The sequence below is a fragment of the Girardinichthys multiradiatus genome, chromosome 20, assembly GCF_021462225.1.
Source record: "Girardinichthys multiradiatus isolate DD_20200921_A chromosome 20, DD_fGirMul_XY1, whole genome shotgun sequence".
NCBI lineage: Eukaryota > Metazoa > Chordata > Actinopteri > Cyprinodontiformes > Goodeidae > Girardinichthys > Girardinichthys multiradiatus.
The window spans coordinates 47,633,483-47,652,590 of record NC_061812.1 but is presented as its reverse complement, the minus strand read 5'-3'; the positions used below and the strand labels follow the sequence as shown (position 1 = coordinate 47,652,590).

General features: G+C 42.4%; 1 protein-coding gene across 1 annotated transcript; it reads right to left on the bottom strand.

Annotated features, from left to right (window-relative positions):
* Nucleotides 1-13,975: 13,975 nt before the first annotated feature.
* Nucleotides 13,976-17,413, bottom strand: LOC124856319 (acidic mammalian chitinase-like). Its single transcript, XM_047346654.1, has 11 exons — nt 17,285-17,413; nt 17,158-17,184; nt 16,854-17,058; nt 16,650-16,706; nt 16,136-16,301; nt 15,906-16,030; nt 15,705-15,828; nt 15,172-15,354; nt 14,925-15,041; nt 14,697-14,829; nt 13,976-14,499 (listed from the first exon to the last, which is right to left on the bottom strand). Exons 1-11 carry the CDS (start codon nt 17,307-17,309, stop codon nt 14,243-14,245), a joined length of 1,419 nt encoding a protein of 472 aa, XP_047202610.1. The 5' UTR covers nt 17,310-17,413; the 3' UTR covers nt 13,976-14,242.
* Nucleotides 17,414-19,108: the final 1,695 nt, after the last annotated feature.

The following is a 19,108-nucleotide window of genomic DNA, read 5'->3' as shown; positions in this document are numbered from 1 at the left end:
CATGCGAAATCCGCGCTCTGCCTAACTGCATGGGCTCTGGCTCAACCAGACTAGACACGGGACCGGAAGGAGCAGACGAGGAGGAGAATGAAAACGCCCTAGGCGCCACTCGCTCTGTGTGGCACCGCCTACGCTCCCTCAGCTGAATGTCCAGCCGGGTAGCCAGAGTTATGTAAGCATCAAGCTCAGCAGGCTTATCTAACAAGGCTAGTTCGTCTTTAACGACCTCATCTTGACACTGAAAAAAAGCAGATTCCAGAGCGCTTGCATTCCAACCCGAAGCCACGGCCAAGGTGCGAAATTCAACAGTGAAATCCATCAGCGGGCGGTTGCGTTGTCTTAATGCTTGGAGGCGGCGTGCCATGCTGGACGGATCCATGTCAAGATCAACAATTAGTTTGAACTCCTTAATAAAGTCCTCGTAAGAACATCCGAACTGGTTACAGTCAGTTCGCAAACTTTGCCTCTGCCCAACGAAGTGCCTTGCCTGTTAAAAGTCCAAGGACATAAGAAATCTTGTTATCATCGTAGGGAAAGCAGAGGAGAGTGGTTAAAGACTATGGTGCACTGTAACAGAAAACCCCGACAACTGCCGACTTCACCCGAAAATTTCTCGGGACTAGGTGAGGTGATGCCACGAAAGGCCGGAAGGGGCCGTGTGGCAGGAGGTTCAGCAGCGCCCCCCCGAAGGTTGGGCGGGCCCGGGGCTAGGCGTCTGCTGGAACAGTGCTGTCATCTGCTTGAGCTGCTGGTTTGTCTGCCGCTGCTGCTCGAGGAGGTTACGGAGGGTCGCACCATGAGAGTGGATCTGAAGACTGTGTTCGGAAACTGTTCTCTGGAGTGCATCGGCAGGGTCCGGCTGGCCTGAGTGTTCTGTCATAATGTTAAAGGCCGATCTGACCCACATGAACAGAAGCACCCAGAGAACAGAGAACCGCTGCTCGGGCCTGGAAACTGCAACAGAGAGGGATGGTAAGAAATGGTCTTGCAGGATAATTGGAAATTAACAGACTGTAGTACGGATCTAGCTGGGTTCTGATCCACCAGGGAGAGAGAGGTGAGTCCAGACCTGCGGATAGCTGCATTCTAGGCCACCAGGGTTTCGGAGGCTGGAGACTGGAAGACCGTCGGACGGCGGACTGGTTCGGCTCGGCGGGGCTCAGACGGATTGCCAACTGGTAAGTAGTCCAGGTTCTTCTTTGCTTGGTTGGGTATGATCTCCAGTTCTCCAGGAAGCGAGGCAGAATCAAAGCTCTAAACAAAGACAAGAGTTACTTCACAAGGACAGGTAACTTGTAACAGACAAGATAATTCTGGCCAGGTTGAAATACCACATAGGCAAACACTCAGTCAACGATGTACTGGCAATCACCTGTTATCCTCCAAGAACAGTCTCAGGCGACACCTAGTGGCTGAAAATAGTTAGTAGCAGCTACAAACAGAATCCAGACTCTGACAAGCATGTAATGTCTTATAATCTTAGTTTGTCTTACCCAGTTTTAAAAACACACCTATACAGTTTCCGTCATCTATAGCTTTTCCCTTTTTAATAACACTTTGCATTTATTTCAAGTACTCGTACTCGTCGTCTTCCGCTTCATCCGGGACCAGGTCGCGGAGGCAGCAGACTCAGCAGAGACGCCCAGATGTCCCTCTCCCCAGACACCTCCTCCAGCTCCTCTGGGGGGAGCCCAAGGCGTTCCCAGGCCTGCCGAGAGACATAGTCCCTCCAGCGTGTCCTGGGCCTCCTTTAGTTTCAAGTAACTAAAGTTTATTTCAATTAACTCAAGTTTTTCAATTTCAGGAATAGTAATTCTGTCCAGTAATTTTGTTAAGGAGCATTTCATCTTGTGTTAAATTTTAAATCTAATTTGATCATTCTGAACCTGACTGGAAAAAGTCCAAACATCTGTTAAAATCCTTGTGTTTCACCATAAAAATTAACCTAATATTATGGTACTGTTGAGGATCAGACTTGCACTTTTAGGCTTTAATTTTTATCATGCACATATGCCCTAATTTTTACATAACATAAAACAAACATTTCAAAAAAACAGACAGACAAAATGGACAGACATTGGCAACATAAAATTTAATTACTCTTCTTTGTAAAAGAATTTCAACTAAATTAAAGACAGGTCTATGAGCTTTCTTATGTTTATCAGTATTTCAATTCAGGTAGAACCTTTACTATCTTTAGATGATTTTGGAAAAATTCTGGAAACAGAATTATTGTCCTATTGAGGTAAAAGTTTGGCAAATGATCATTAGAACATCAGACCTTTATTAGCACTTTTGAGGTCCCTCAAAGATGCTCTTTAATGAAATCAATCATTCCCATTCACACACATTCGCACACTGACAACTTTTCCCCCATGGCTGTCATGAACATCCACTTGATGGTTTTTAGGATTTTGTATTTTTATAATGTAGAGCACTTTGAATTGCCCTGTCTGCAATGTGCTGTACAAATAAATTTACTTAGTTACTTCTCTATCAGAGCAATTTCATTTACAAAAATTACCATATAATTTTCTTTTTATATTTTTTAAAATGCACATTGTTTTCTCATATCCCCTTTTGTTTCCACCAGGTCTGTTTTGAATTCTTCAATTCTTTTTTATCCACCAAGGATCAATAAGGTGGTAATTGTGGGGTGCACCTTGAAGGTGTTGTCTTTTGGGTTCGTCCATTCTGGAGAAGTGTCAGGTTATCATTGTCAGGTCAGTGAGGTTCATAAGTCAGTCAGAACCTTGGTCATTTGGTCTTTGGTCGTTTTTGGTCATTTGGTCTGTGCACATAATGTCTCATGGCTCCAACCAATGATTAGTCAACAAAACTTCCACACAGTGTGATGTTATTTCTCCATCTTCCACCTGTTGAAGAAAAATGTATTGTTAATACATGAATTTCCCAGGAACACTGCATTCCTCCTGGATGATCATCACCTGTTGAAAAACTTTATTATTATGTTAGTCAGTTGTTTTACATATTCAATCAGATCATTAAACATTGCAGTAGGTGAAGTTATTAGTATCAGTAGGTGAAGTTATTAGTATCTCATCTTCCGCATAGAAGGTATCAGTAGGGGGTTGTTTTTTCTTTCCACTGACCACCTTTTCAGCATGCATTGCCCAGATCTGCCAACTGGTAACTGAGCAGGTGGGTAGATCAATATTATGTTTTGTGACCCAGATACGAATCTCAGGTAAAGCATTTGCTTGGAGGGCATTTTTTAACTGCTGTTTATAGGGAGTGTCATCAGCAGTGTCATTGAGGCCATCCAGTTTAATTGCCTGTTTTCTCCGCCTAGTATTTTTGCTACCTGCCCATGCCCCTTACTACACCAGCGTCATTATCTTCTTCTCTGGCAACTGCTATATAAACCTCCTTGCTCTTTTTATCGTTCCCTGCCTTTCTTTTATGAGCTTCAGCAAGCCAATTTTTCTTGCCCTTATTAATTCTTGGCTGGTCTTTTTCCTTTTCCTAAGTTTGTCTTTCTGTTGTAATCTCTGTACCAAATGGGTACAAGCAGGAACTGAAAGATGTCCTTTAAAATCATAATCTTTCTGCCATTTACCAAGATTTTTTACTGTATCTGGATCTTTTGAGTGCATAAACTTTACATCTCCTTCTGACGGGGGCTGCTTCCGGATGCAGTTTCCCATTTTAAGAATTGTTATTTTTTATGTTTTAATTTTTTTTATTTAGTTATTTTTTTTATCTATTAAAAACTATTGTTTAGAACTGAGTTCTATTTCTATTAATTTATATTAGCGCTATTTATTTGATTTTCTTTCCTTTATTATATATGCTTTTATCTTATTTACTCTAGTTTATTATTATTCAGATTCCGCTCTTTTCTTTTTATATATATATATATATATATATATATATATATAAAACAGGTGCATTTATTATACATATCTTGTACCATCAAATCAAAATAGAATTCCTCAACGGGCCCCCAACATCTCCCGGAAAACAGGCTTCTAGATCAAACACCTAGGTTTGATCCGGTTTTCCGCTTTGAGTTCTAATTGCGGAGAATGCAGGAGTTTTAGACTGAGATATGATGGCACCTAATATCCAAATCAGACTTCCTTACGACACCCCTCAGCTGTCAACAACTTTATGTTGACAACAACAAGGTTTCGGGTTGTCTCACTGAGAGTGCCGTATGATTCTGCAGACACACACACACACATGCAGCAACACACAATCACTTACAGTCCTAAATCACCAAGACTAGGTTTTCTGGGGGTTTTTTTCTGTTTTTTTTTACCCGCTCTTCTTTTTAAATTCAGAATTTTTCCATGGAGTTGGTTGCTTTTGAATTTCCTTAAGGGAAATTACGAGTACCTCTAAACTCAAAAACTCCTATTTATTTTTATTTTTAAACGGAGTTGGTTGCTTTTGAAGTACCTTAAGGGAAATTACGAGTACCTCTAAACTCAAAAACTCATATTTATTTTTATTTTTAAACGGAGTTGGTTGCTTTTGAATTTCCTTAAGGGAAATTACGTGTTATGGCTTGCGAGATATAGGACCCCAGAACGCAGACAAGCAGGCAGTATGATGGTAAGTGCAAAAACGATTTAATAAAAAACAAAAACTCACTCTCAGAAGAGGTAGGAACAAAACAATAAACGGACAGGCAGGACAGGCTTGGTATGAACCACAAAGCAAGACAAGAGCATGATTTGAGAACAAGACACGATATGAGAAATGTTTCCGCGATGACTAACTGAACAGATGTGTATATATGGAGTGAAAACCTGGTGAAGCAAGGAGACAGATTAACTTGTGTAGAATATAAACTATTTATGTGTGTAACTGGAATGTGCAGATAGAGGACAGGGGAGTAAAGGATAGGGAGTGAAGATAGAGGTCATAAATTGGTGAAGGACAGGGGAGTGAAGAAGAAGCTTGCTGGAAGAAATAACAGGAAGCATTCCTTATTTGGACATAAGGAACTGTTATGCTATACATGAGTGACATGATATATGTAATGTGAACACACCCAGGAGACTTAATAAAACGAGCTGGAAGCGGAGAGAGAGCAGAGTTGGGCTCGCAGGCGTTGGCTGGAGCATCTCTGTCACTCTGCGCAGAGGTAAGCAGAACCTGTTTTATCAAACTGTGCTTTTGGATTTTCGATAGGCTAAATTAATATTGTGTCCGATGTCTTAGTAAGTCTGAGTCTGCCAAAACTTAAGAAAAAGAGTGTCATAAAGGTTGACTAGGATTTAAACTGCTGAATAGGATGTTGTTTTAAGAGAATTACAAGACTTAGTGGTGTTGTTGTGTGGAAAAATATAGTAGTTTCTCGAACGTGGCAGTTCAGAGTACGCCCTCGACGGTGGGGTACTATTAGCTGGGTTAGAGGCCCGAGTAATTGAGAAACCTCAAATTCTACATATAACTGACAACGAGACCAGGCAAATACACTGTGTGTGAATGCTGAGTAACGGAGATATTTCTCTGCGAAAACTCAGATAACAGACGTCTGCATAAACACAGAAGAAACAATATAAGCGGTGGAAATAACACCGTAAGAATAGGTAGTCCTGTGAGTTCGCAACGTTTTTCTTAAGAGCCATGAACAGAAGTTATTACAACGGTAAGACCGGCCATGAGCTGTGAGTTGGGCACAACCAACAAGATCAGACAGAAATAAAAGTTAAATGAATGAGCTGTGAGTTGGATACATAACCAACAAGATCAGATGTTGTTAGGGTCAAAAAGTGAATGAGCTGTGAGCTGGACACACACACCAGCAAGATCAGACAAGATTTATAGTTTAAGTGAATGAGCTGTGAGCTGGACACACACCCGGGCAAGAGCAGACTAACTAGGAAAACACGAGTGAACGAAAGCGGTTGTGTGTGTGTGGGGAAGAACACCAAAGCAGCGAGCTGCTCCCATTGCGGGTTTAAAAAAAACGGTGTGAAAGGCCCGGGGGACTGAATAAGTGTTCGGTATGGTAACCTGACGGTGATAACAAGGACTGGCCACTGAAAACATGCTCCTGGGGGGTGGATGTGTTCTGGTGTCTTGAGGGTCGATTAGAGAACCTTCAGTTGGACCGGGAACTCGGGACATAGCGTGCCATACGTCCCGGTCGGCCAGAACTGAATGAGTGAGTGACTGAGATAATGCATTTAATATATCTTTTAGAATAAAGGATAGTAGTTGTCATAAGAATGGAAGGTGAATTTGAAAGAACAATTTATATTAGTGCAGAGGAACAGAATGATCCATGGAAGAGCATAGAGAACCAGCTGCTAGTGATGAAAGCTGCTATTAAAAAATCACATGAACATAAAGAGGAGCAGAGGTTGGTTAAACGGATGGATTCTAAAATAAATGAAGAATTGTCAAAAGATGGAAAGAGCAAGACAGATAGAGAGAATGTTGGCAAGTGGTTCTGGTTGAAGATGAAAAAATCAAAACAGGAGAAAGACTTGGCTGACAAACAGTGTAGAGACAGCAGGTGGTTGGGAAGAGGAAAGTGGAAGGAACTTGCAGACAAAGCAGAAAAAGATGAAACATTTTGGTCACAGATGGGTTTGCTGTGGCAAAGTAGTGACCATGCTATGACTGAGAACAGAGACAGGAAAAGCAGACAGATTAAAGATAGCAGTACAGTTGAAATGCCGCCTCCTTATACATTTCCCACTCCCCCCACTTCTCCTCTCGCAGGCTTATACCCCACGTTGCAAGTTACTGGGGGACACGTGAGCGTGTGTGATCTCCCACCAGTAAATGCCCAGCCTTCTCCTGGCCCATCACTGCCTGCTCCCTCCCACTCAGCCCCCGCCTCTCTCTGCTCACATTCCAGTGCTGAGTCTGAGCTGTCCTCTGGAGGTTCGTACATTTCACAGGCTCCACTAACTGACCCATTTGCTGACCGGGTATTACGGGACAAATTGCAGCCAGCTTCTGGCCCAATAAAGTGTTCCACCCTGTATATTTCCCATTCACCTAGCGATATGGAATTGGTCACACCTCTGAAACCAGATGTAACTGAGGGCTCAGTTAATATGTCAGTGTCAGGGAAATGGGTAAAACAAGAACCACTGACTGCGGTAACTTATTATGACGCTGCTATGCAGACACCACCTATTACAGTACAGAATCAGTTACCAATTGAAAATGAGGAAGCTATGACATCTCCCTCAACCCCAATGCCACAAGTACCTGAGGCTACTCCTCCCCCTGCTGGACATGGCTATAACATGAGACCCCGAACACAGCCTAAACCTTCTTATATGGGTCCACTGTTCCAACAACAATTTGGAGGAAACAGATACAAGCCATTCACACTGGGAGATCTCACCACTTTGTGTGACAAACTTCCTCCGATCACAGAAGGTGCCTCTATATGGTTACAGACACTGGACTCCCTGACAGCAGGCACCACATTAGCTCTAGGTGATTACAGGGCCATTGCTGGACGATGCATGAAGCCACACAGCTGTAGGGACATAGAGCTTGTTGCGGGTATAACAACAGCACCAGATGGGGACCCATTTACCTTCTATTCCACTCTCATAGGCATAGCTCTTAGACAAATGTATCCAGTAACCAGAGGACGTACCATTCCAAAATTTGAGTGGAACGCAAACACAAATCCTAGAAAATATTTAGATCAGTGCAAATCCATGTGGCAAACACAGACAGGAACTAATCCAGACAGAGCTGGTCCCCAAAGGGACTGGTTCCGGGATGCTGTCTTAAGAGGGTTACCGTTGCAGGTTAAAACTAATATGGAGGATAATCCCGACCTCCCTGGGGCAGAGACTGGAGTATGGGATCGCCATCTGATGCATCATTTATCTAAAGTCAAAGAGGCAAAACAAAATGAGGTGAGTGAATTAAAAACGTTACAAACTCAGCTCCTGAAAATGCAATTAGCAGAAGCTAAACAGAAGCTGGGGGAAAAGAAAAAGGAGGGTAAAACACCTAAAATTATGTATGAAGGTGCAGTGTCTCAGCCCCCTCAGGCTCCTCCAACAGCAGGACAGTGGCATCAGGCCCCGGTCCCATATCAGGGACATGCTGGTCATTTTGGGGGATGGGGAGGGCCAAGAGCAAGGGGATTCCAGAGAGGACCACAGAGGAGACTGGGTAATGCTGATTTGTGTTATTACTGCGATGAGCCTGGACACTGGGCCTGAGACTGCCCCCATAAGAATGGTCCACCCGGAGGGTATGGGTGTTATGGTCCCGCCATGGCTCCTCCGGCCCGTCCATACAGAGGCAGAGTTGGCCCAGCATGCAGTGCACACGGACCACAACTCCAATTACCGGCCTGGGACGAGCCTAGTCTCTGACCTGAGCACCACTGAAGGTCCCCACCGACCCCAGAAGACAGCGGGACTGCGGACCCCCTGCTGTCTGTGACTGTGTCTGGAAATAGCCTTCCTTTTCTGGTGGACACTGGGGCCACATGTTCAACCATCAAGCAGGCTCCTCCAAACACACTCTCCACCAGGACTACAACTGTCATGGGGTTCTCGGGGGCAAAACAGGTCCTGCCATATACCAAGCCCTTAAAGACTGAAATTGGTGGACAGACACTGAATCACAGTTATCTAGTCTCCACTGACACACCAGTAAATTTACTGGGTAGAGACATGTTGATAAAAATGGGGGCAACCATTTTATGCGGGAGTGATGGACTGCAGGTTCACCTGCCCAGTGGCATCCAGTTATTTTGTGCCAATAACACTTCTTTTTCATATGGACAATACCTCCTCCAGCCACTGCAGGACTCAATGGCTGACATATACTGGGTTTTGCTGCAACCAGAAACCACCGCGCACAGAGGCATTCTCTCGGCTTTCCATCGGTGGAAATCCTGGGTCTCTACTCTGGCGCCCTATGTACCTCCTCCTTACCCCCCTGCATGTCACCTTGTTTTATGATAGAAATAATTGTGAATGTTACCAGGAAAGCTTTGCTGACGAGTTAGAGGGTACGCACTGGGACATTGTCACCACAGACATTTATGTAGCACCAGAAGGAGTGGTGGCTGAGGTTTACTTGGCTGAAGAGCAGGAAGTGTGGTTTAGGATGTGGTCTGATGGCGTGCCTCATGTCTCTTTGGCTCTGCTCCCAGGTCATGAAGCACGTGAACTTGGAGGTGTGTTAAAACGCTCCCTGAACCTACAGGATTGGCAGCCTTTGGCAATTCCCAACCTCTTTTACTCGCCCTCAGGGAACACTTATCGCATATTCAACCACTCCACGGATGTGGGCACACTGGAGCATGTTCAGTTAGACAGACACCATGGTAGGGAAAAAACAGACCATCCGCTGGTAGCTGCTATTGTGGAAGAAATGCCTTCCACCCTCTGGGCAGAGGGGCCCACAGATGTAGGCCTGATTCAATGTTCCCCCATTAATTTTCAGTTGACCACCGACCAACCAATATGGAAGCCCCAATACCCTCACAAACCAGCAGCAGGACTAGGCATTAAAGATACAGTGGAAGGCCTCTGGAACTCAGGTGTTTCAGAGTCCGCACATTCTTCTGCATGGAACACACCCATTCTGCCAGTGGAGAAAAAAGGGACGGGTAAATGGCCCATGGCACATGATTTACGGGCCATATATATGCAGCTTTGGCCACCCCTACCGTTCCCGTGCCCAATACCTATGTTGCTCTGACAAATCTTAACCCTGACCATTGCTGGTTTACCTGCATTGACCTGGTTTACCTGCATTGCCTTCCTTTAGCTGAGGAATGCAGGGACATTTTCGCATTTACCTATAAATCCCATAGGTATAGATACACTCGTTTGCCGCAGGGATTCGCGCTTTCTCCAGGAATCTTCAATCAGGTTCTAAAAGACTCTCTCCAAGATTGCCCATTACCACCAAACACCACTCTGATTCAGTACGTGGATGACATTCTCCTCGCAACACCCACTGTGGCTGAATGCCTTGAGGCAACAGCAATTGTCCTGTCGCATTTGGCTAAAAAAGGCTACAAGGTTAGCAAAGCCAAACCTCGAATCTGCAGACGCCAGGTTGACTTTCTGGGCAGAGTTGTTTCCCAACCTGGCACGGGAATGTCCCCAGCTCACCAATCTGCAGTTTCGTCCCACCCAAAACCACTCCTGGTTAAGGACATGTTGTCTTTCCTAGGACTCACAGGGTATAGCAGATCTTTTGTGCCCGGCTACACCGACCTCACTGCACCCCTTAGAGACCTCGTCAAAAAACAGGGCATGAGAAACCTCACTGCCCCGCTTGAATGGACCAGAGAAGCTGAAGAAGCATTCATTAACTTAAAAACCAGCCTCTCGCAAGCTGCACATTTGGCACACCCAGATTACATTTTGCCATTTCAGCTGGATGTTTCTGTAACAGCACACACAGCAAATGGTGTGCTGTTCCAGAAAAAAGGGGGGGTTAGGACAGTCCTCATGTACATAAGTGTAATGCTGGACAATATGGAACAAAGACATCATGAGTGCACCCAACACGCAGCAGGGATGGCTAAAATAATCATACATAATACAGATGGCCACAGGTTAATCTTTGGTTGCAGTGGATGGCCCAAACTGCAAAGGAACAAAGTAGGTCAGACTGCATTGCATGTGCATCTGCAAGACCACACTTAACCACTGATCCAGCCCCTTTATATCCGGAAGATGCTTGGGGGTACAGTTGCATGTTACAACTAACTAAAGAAGCCACCCCAGCCAACAGTACCACGCTAGCTAGCATCTTTCCACCCATCCCAAACAATACTAAGACAGGACCATTCACTCCCCAGAGGCTGAATGGGACATATTTTTGTTTCAAGTTCACCTCAAATACCCCAAAGGTGAATGTAGGACAAATTCCCTCGGACTGGTGTAATACCACCATGTCTGTGAAAGTGATAGGACTTTGGGCACGATCAGGATTATATTACTACTGCGGAGGATATAGACTTCTCACTAATATACCAAATAATGCCATAGGAGTATGTGCAATGGTCAGATTGCAGGCCCCGTTGATTTTAATTGGTCCTAATATTACCTCTGTGACATATCAACAAAATAAGGCACTGGCACTCACTCGTAGGAGGAGAAGACATATTATGAAAAGAAGCACTTCAACCACTTTTGACCTGAGTCAGGGTTCCCCCACCAATATAGATGCAATTGGAGTTCTGCGAGGAGTCCCAAATGAGTATAAACTTGCGGACCAAATATCAGCTGGATTTGAAAACATCCCTATTATAGCTGCCTTGTTCCCAGTTACGCCCAACAAAAATGTAGACCGCATTAATTATATTTATTATAATGTTTTGCGTCTGGCCAATCTAACTCGAGACGCTGTAGAACGTTTATCTGAACATTTGGCCCCAACTTCTCTCATGGCAGTTCAAAATAGGATGGCATTGGATATGTTGTTAGCTGAAAAAGGGGGCGTGTGTGCCATGTTTGGAGATATGTGTTGTACTTTTATTCCCAATAACACTGCACCGGATGGTTCAGTGTCAAAGGCTTTAGAGGGACTTAAGACCCTCTCCGCCACCATGCATGAACATTCTGGAATTGATAATCCCCTGGAAGAGTGGATGACAGGCATATTTGGACACTGGAAGGGTTTGATAATGTCTTTGATGATTTCTATTGCAGTATTTGTAGCTATAATGGTGACCTGTGGATGTTGTTGTGTACCATGCATTCGTTCTCTGATGGTGTGCCTCATCACCTCCACAATTGAGCTGAGGGATCCAAGGATAACGATGCCACTGTTGCAAATTGACCATAACCAGGATGAGAACTCAGAGTGTAAATTCATGGACGCATAATAAGATGGATGCATGTTTTCTTGATGATTTTCTCGTTTTACAGGTGGTACAGTAATATTTTTACTTATTTCTACTTATTCTTAGAAGTACCAGGTTAAAGGACATTTTAGGGTGTGAACTCTTTATGAGAGTTCAAAAGGGGGTGTTGTAGAATATAAACTATCTATGTGTGTAACTGGAATGTGCAGATAGAGGACAGGGGAGTAAAGGATAGGGAGTGAAGATAGAGGTCATAAATTGGTGAAGGACAGGGGAGTGAAGAAGACAAGAGGATGAGCTTGCTGGAAGAAATAACAGGAAGCATTCCTTATTTGGACATAAGGAACTGTTATGCTATACATGAGTGACATGATATATGTAATGTGAACACACCCTGGAGACTTAATAAAACGAGCTGGAAGCAGAGTGAGAGCAGAGTTGGGCTCGCAGGCGTTGGCTGGAGCATCTCTGTCACTCTGCGCAGAGGCGAACTTAAGTTGATTGTGTTTTGTGTTTATTTCACTCTTTTGAAACCTGTGCCCAAATCAACGGACCTGGGGAAGCAGAGACAGCTTCGACACTTGGAGCAGGTGAATCGAATAAACTTAATTGACAGACAGAACAAAACGTGGCTGCGGCGAAAACAGAGACTCTAATATATAAACAAAAACCAAACGTGACAAAACATGAACAAGAGTAAAACATGACCAGAAAAATAATAAACAGAAGCATGATTGCCCCATCAGTTCGTGAGAGGGAAACATGCACCATTCGTGTAACTGGGTCGGGCAGACCTACCTCTCCAGGGCAAGAACAACCCACCATCTGCCCCAGTGCAGGCATAAGACATGCTCCACTACCCCACCCACCCGACCGCCAACTGCAGCCCGGCGCCTGGCCAGGGGCCAGAGCCACAGAAGGAAGCACTGGAGGAAGGCCACTACAGGACGCCACGGACCTGGCGCCCCGCCAACTCCACACCTAAATCCCAGAGTTGCCCCCAGGCCAGCCCCTCCACCAAAACGAAGCCACATTTCAATCAACATTCCGAACTTCTCGGCCAAGACCCCTTCGCCAGAGTCCAGCACCCCCCCCCCCCCCAGCTTATGGACCAGGCACCGGAGACAGGGACCAAGATCCAAGGAAATCCAAGCGATCCAGAGAGAACTGAAAAGCCAGCCCCAGCACCGGACAACCCACCAGACCCGAACCCCAGCCCAGATCCCGTCCAGAAGGCTTGCTTCCTTTCCTGGCCTCCGACCCCAGACAGCAAACATGGGTATGAGAAGAGGAGATCCTCTCTTATAAAAGTGACCAGAGAATGGTGGTAGAGGGCAAAAAAAGCTCACAAAAACACAAAATGTAAAAGCGAGAGCAGGACTGAGGCTGACCTTTTTTTGTGAGGATTGAATACAGACAACTTTTGTAACATTCACCACTTGCTTACAGTATATGTATTTATTGATGTGTATTTATTTGGTATCCGGATTTATTATTTTTAACTTAACTTCTTACAGTTGTAATTTAACTATTCTCCCCTCAGTGAGGAGTGCTGCTCTACATCACACAATTGCATAAGGAGCATTATTCTGAGATGATTAACTATGTTCTTAAATGAAGCAATAGGATGAATTTTTTGTTTTGTTGACAAATGTTTTAGCACATACACAAAAAAATTATGTACCCTCTTGCATTTAATTCAGCTTAAAGCTATATGTGGTGTAGTATTAACGTCACTGTCAAAACATTTTGACAGAACTGGTGTAACTTGGTCAGATTTGTAGCTCACACACACCTTTACAGCTCTGCCCACAACCTTTCTACAGACCTACAACTGAGATCATGGCTTTGTGATGGCCCCTCCAGAATATTGACTTTGCTGTTCTTAAACCATTTGGAAAACTTTGCTGGATTCTTTATATCATTTTCACTTCGGAAGAACCATTTGTGCCCACACTTTAACTTTATAGCTGATATTAACAGATGTTGCTTCAGTATTTCCACATAATGTTCTTTCCTCATGATGCCTCCACACGCACACATGATGCTGCCACCCCTGTTTTTCACAGTTCGGATGGAGGCCTGAGGCTTGCTGACTTCCCTCTTTCTCCTCCAAATGTAACAATGATCATTACATAGTTTTATATACTGTATATATAATGAGTTACTCTGAAATGTTTTTTTATTCCTTTATTTCCAATAACATGTACATTGACAGCTCTCAGCAGTGTAGTTAAGGGTACTAAGGTAGTTTCTTTTTGTTGGTATGTGTTTGTTGGCAAATTATATTTCTTGTCACATACTTCACCAAAACTATACATTTTTCTGTACTAAGTAATAGTATATAGAGGTACATGATTATTTAAGCAATAGATGAAAGAGGAAATTTTGTCTTTTTAATTGTTGGTGTCAGTTGTATTTTACATTGCTACCACTGAAAGCTCAAGGCCAAGCGCAGCACTTGCAGTTGTCATCAAAGACAGATCCAGTTCCACAGTAACTAACATGGGTGATGCCTGCAGCACACATGTAGAAACTGGACCTATCATCTGTGTTGGCATACAGGCCATCAGGTTTGCCATTGCAGAAGCCAGGTCCTGGAGCATGTGTAGTGGTGGTGGTGGTGGTGGTGGTGGTGGTTGGAGATGTAGTGCTAACACCAGGTTTGGGGGTAGTTGTTGAGGGAAGTGGTGGAAGCTCTGAATAGACAGAAAATAAATATTACTATATAACTTTGATAGGTTAGTCTAACATTTATATATTAGTATTTCCATTTTGTAAAAAGAAAACAGAGAATGATATTAATGGTAAGGTTGATTAAACCTGTGTAGTTTGCTGCCAGAAAACCACACAGGTAGGCAAGATTTGTGATCATTAAAAGGAACTCAAGCCCTACCAATATTAAGGAGACTGCGAAGATGGGACAATAGAGGGTGGGCGCCTTCTCCACAAAACTTTCCAGCAAAGTCATCTAAATCAAGGGCCCACACAAAAGCACCGCCAAACTTCTGCTCCTGCAGGTACCTCACCTGTTGTGGCAACAATAAAGAGAAGCTATGGAATAACCTCATTCTTACAATAAATGTGTTAGGAACATAGGCTTGACACAAGAAGCCCTACATACCTTGATTTGGTAGCTTTCCTTATTATCAAATCCTACCCACTCATTATTTTTAGTTGCATAAGGAACTTTTTGATCATCAATCCACTGGATGGTGGTGTCCTTCAGGAAAGTGCAAATCTAAACAATATAAAACATTGTTAGGTTTATAGAATTTAGTAGTTTAAACATTCATATTGTTTATAGGCTATTGCATGCCAAATATTACTAATGTAAAATATATGGTAATTATCCAAAGAGAGCTTTTTACTTCATAGTATGACCAGAATCCAGCTTCACGCGTGTATGGTCCAGCTGATGCAGGTCCGCTACTTGGGGCTCCAACACCTGTATTTGATGATGTTAGACGGAACGTCCGGCCATAGGCTGCAAATCCCATTCTCAGCTTCTCTAATGGGGTGCCATTGTCTCTCCAGTAACTCATGGCATAGTCCTAAAAATGTTTGATTGAACAAAAGGTGAAATAACAAAATCTATTCATTAATTTACTGAACATGCTCAGCCCTTGCAGGGTCCCAGGGAAACAGTGCCCATCTCATGTGCTCAGCAGATGACAAGTGGGGTACACTCAGGACAGGTGTTCATTCCTTCATGGGGCTTACATACACACAGTCACACCTAAGAAAAAATTAGGAGCTTGTTCACTTGACATGCATGTTTTAGAATGTTGGGAACCCAGGGACCCTGGAGAATACCCATGCATGCACAGAAAGAATGTTGCAACACAGAAGTAAAAAATATACATTGAGTATAACTTTATAATTTCTCCCAAGGGATGCTTACAGTATTGAAATAGACTAGGTCACCGGAGTCCATAGATCCTTGGTACAGAGGGCTGTTATGGCCAGTGAACTTCTCCCAAGTTCCATGGAAGTCATAGGTCATAACATTGATGAAATCCAGCTCCCTAGGTAAAAAGAATCCTCAACCAAAACACTTTCACAACTAGTCTTCCTGTAAGAAACATCTTGAAACAGCACTTACTTGGCAATCTCGGCAATCTCATATCCACTGTCAATGGTACCTTTTCCAGCAGCCACTGCGGCAGTCAACATGAGCTGAGGTTTGCCAGTGGATGCAGCCTCTGCTGCAAAAGCTGCAACAAGTTCCTGCAATAATCACCCCAAAAGTGTGAGGGTGGAGGTCCAAATAAAACATGGAAACATAGTTGTGCATTGGAGAGGAAAACTGGACTAAAACGTTTTTCAACTCACCCTGCAGAGAAGAGTAAACCTTTGCTTATCTTCAGGGGGACTTCCACGAGCACCTGGGTACTCCCAGTCCAGATCCAGTCCATCAAACCCATGAGTCCTCAAGAATTTGATTGAAGACTGGATGAACTTCTGACGGTTTTCTGGAGTTGACACCATAATAGAGAACCTGTAGGACACAGTTTTTAAAGGATCAAAACACTTTTTAAGAATAGGCCTGCCAATAGTTTTTTACCTTTAGCTGCAAGTCATGGTCTGGTATTTGTTATTTGTTTACTTCGTTGTTGACACAGCTTCTAACTACATACTGTCATGGTGTTGTAAACATGTAGAAGCTTTCAGTCAACTGGATTAGCTGAGAAGCTAGCTCAAATAAAAAAAGAAAGTAGCTAAATATTGCTCTTCTGCTCAGTTAAAACTTCACGGTAGTGTTTAAAGTTTAGAAGATAAGCAGCATATCTCAGTTGTGTGTTATGAAGTCATACTTTAAAATGCTGTGATTTAAATGATTACTTACTGAGTTGAGCCAAAATTCCAGCCACCAACAGCCAGCAGAGTCTTTAAATGAGGATTCCTGGGAAAAAAACAGCATATCTTAAGAATCTGTTACAGTTCCTTCAGGCAATGTTGATAACAAGTGATTAACAAAATATTGCTAAACTGAGTTCAAGTTTAAATGTACTTTGTATCTTAATCTAATGTCTGACAATGTCTGACTTACTTTATCTTAAGGTTGTTGAAGGCCTTGTAGAGGACATCATCATTCCATTCATAGGTAACCAACTCATTGGCATGATTGAGGATGGAAAAGGCATAGATAAGACTGTTACACAGAAAGGGGTCTACATTTTGTGGCAGAAATTTGCCATCCCCAGGCCTGTACTGAGACCAGTTGGTGAAATAGCACTCCATTCTGTTGGTATGTGCTGTAAAGGAGCAATAGATTATTAAAGAATAATTTAATCAAATGTTCCACCAAAATTAGGTATGTGAATGACATTGGTTGATGAAAATGAATAGCTTACCCAGCTGGAAGAACACCAGACACAAGGCTAAGGGAAAAAAAGAATGGGGAGACAAATTAAACCTTACATTCAACAATATAGAACTCTGTATCTCAGAATGGTTGTTGAACAGTTATTTTTACAATACCTGTTACCAAAATGAGCCTTGCCATGTTGTCTTGATATTTAACAACTTCTTTAGATGACTATAATCAAAAATGAAAACAGAGTTTTTAAATTCATCACACTCAAAGGTAACCACATGAACAGTTTGAGCTAAAAATAAAAAAGGTGCTCTACCCCTCATCAACTCACCGTGGGAACAAATCCAAAGAGTAGCAGCAAAATGTGGCCTTTTATATGCTGGTGAAGAGTTGGTAAAAAGTTGTACCAACCTATCACAAACTAGGACCATAAATGTAATGATTGTTACAACATGCAAAGATAAGCTGATACGATCTTACATATAGACAATAATTTACGTAGTCAGGGTCTTGGTGTAATTGAGATTGTACAACAAATTACATATTATCATATCATTGATCAGCTAACATGACCTTTGAGTACTATGCATCAGTAAAATATTGTTGCTGTTGTCATGAGAACCTGTTCAGAGAATAGATATGGTCAAAATAAAATAGGTATTTTATCATATAAAATGGTCTTGTTTAGCCAGTAGACTTATAGGCCTGAATGTTTTGTTGTTTTCTGGGACACCATGTCTACTGCTAAATTGTAAAGGATTTCCAAAAGTCCAGTATACATAATAACACAGAAAATTAAATAACTTAATATAAGACGACGTTTCCAGATTAATAGCTTTGATTACTGTATCTTTCTTCTATAGGAAACCCTGTTTGTGACCATTGACCATTGTCCATCAAGATATTCTGCAGCCTGCTGCTTATACAGTACTTCCACCCTCATTGATTTTCAGCTGCAGTCCTAACCCAGCTTGGGGCACACAACTGTGATGAACACAACACAATCAGCTGTGCAATTTACAGATTTAGAATTGTATAAAAATGCATATAAAGCCAGCAGAATGAAACTCTGCAGTATTTAATAAACTGAAATCTAAAGAGTGAAAATACAGGCAATTTTAATGATATAAAAGCCTGATTCACATCTTGCATACCGTACAGCAATAATACAATCACAAATGAAATGATTTATGTCTGTATAAGTATACCAATAATATTTCAATGATGCTTTTGAATACTTGTGGTGTGACTAATTATGACATTATATTTCCACATTTTAAGCGGAGCAACCTCTAGTATACTAAAGTACAATTTAATAAATGTCAGTAGAAGTATTTTGTACATACTATATTAGAACAAAATACTTTTTAAAAACGACTTTATCTGTCCACTAGATACATTTTGAATATGTTTTAGGTGCTCCACTAATACAAAACAAGTATCCCAGTTCTATATTTTTGTAATAGGTAAGGCAAGGTACAAATATAAACTTTTTTACCTTGAGCTCATTCAAGTTGAAGTATATTTATATTTCAGATTTGAATTACCAAGATACTTTATTACCTAACTAATTATATAGTGTTAAACAATAAAATATATTGGTGCTTATGTAACTGATCCTAAGCGTTGTATACATATTTTTGCAAAGGTCTCTATGGATGTGTCCAGCAGACAAACATCAGGCTAAACTGGATTTTTATCAGCTGAAATCTTTATCAGGGGGAACACATCAACATGAAAGTGCATAGCATATATGGGTCAAGGTGAAAAATGTTACTAGAGAATTATGAGAATTATTTAAGTATGCATGGGCAAGGTTTTATAGCTATAGCTAGCACAATAGCAAATTGAGCACATCTCCAATATAATTTGAGACAATGACACAAAATTAAACATAATATTAAGGGATGCCATTCTGTGCATCAGAGCTGTTGGATGAATTTTGCACAAACTTTAGTACATATCTTCAAGACCATGCTCTGAGGCCA

Bases quoted from the DNA above. Each gene is read 5' to 3' on its own strand.
- LOC124856319 (XM_047346654.1), bottom strand. From the start codon at position 17,309: ATGGCAAGGCTCATTTTGGTAACAG. The intron at 16,302-16,649 runs GTAAGTAATCAT...TGTGTCCTACAG, and splicing joins TGGAATTTTGGCTCAACTCA to GTTCTCTATTATGGTGTCAA. The intron at 16,031-16,135 runs GTGAGTTGAAAA...TGATTATTGCAG, and splicing joins GGTTTACTCTTCTCTGCAGG to GAACTTGTTGCAGCTTTTGC.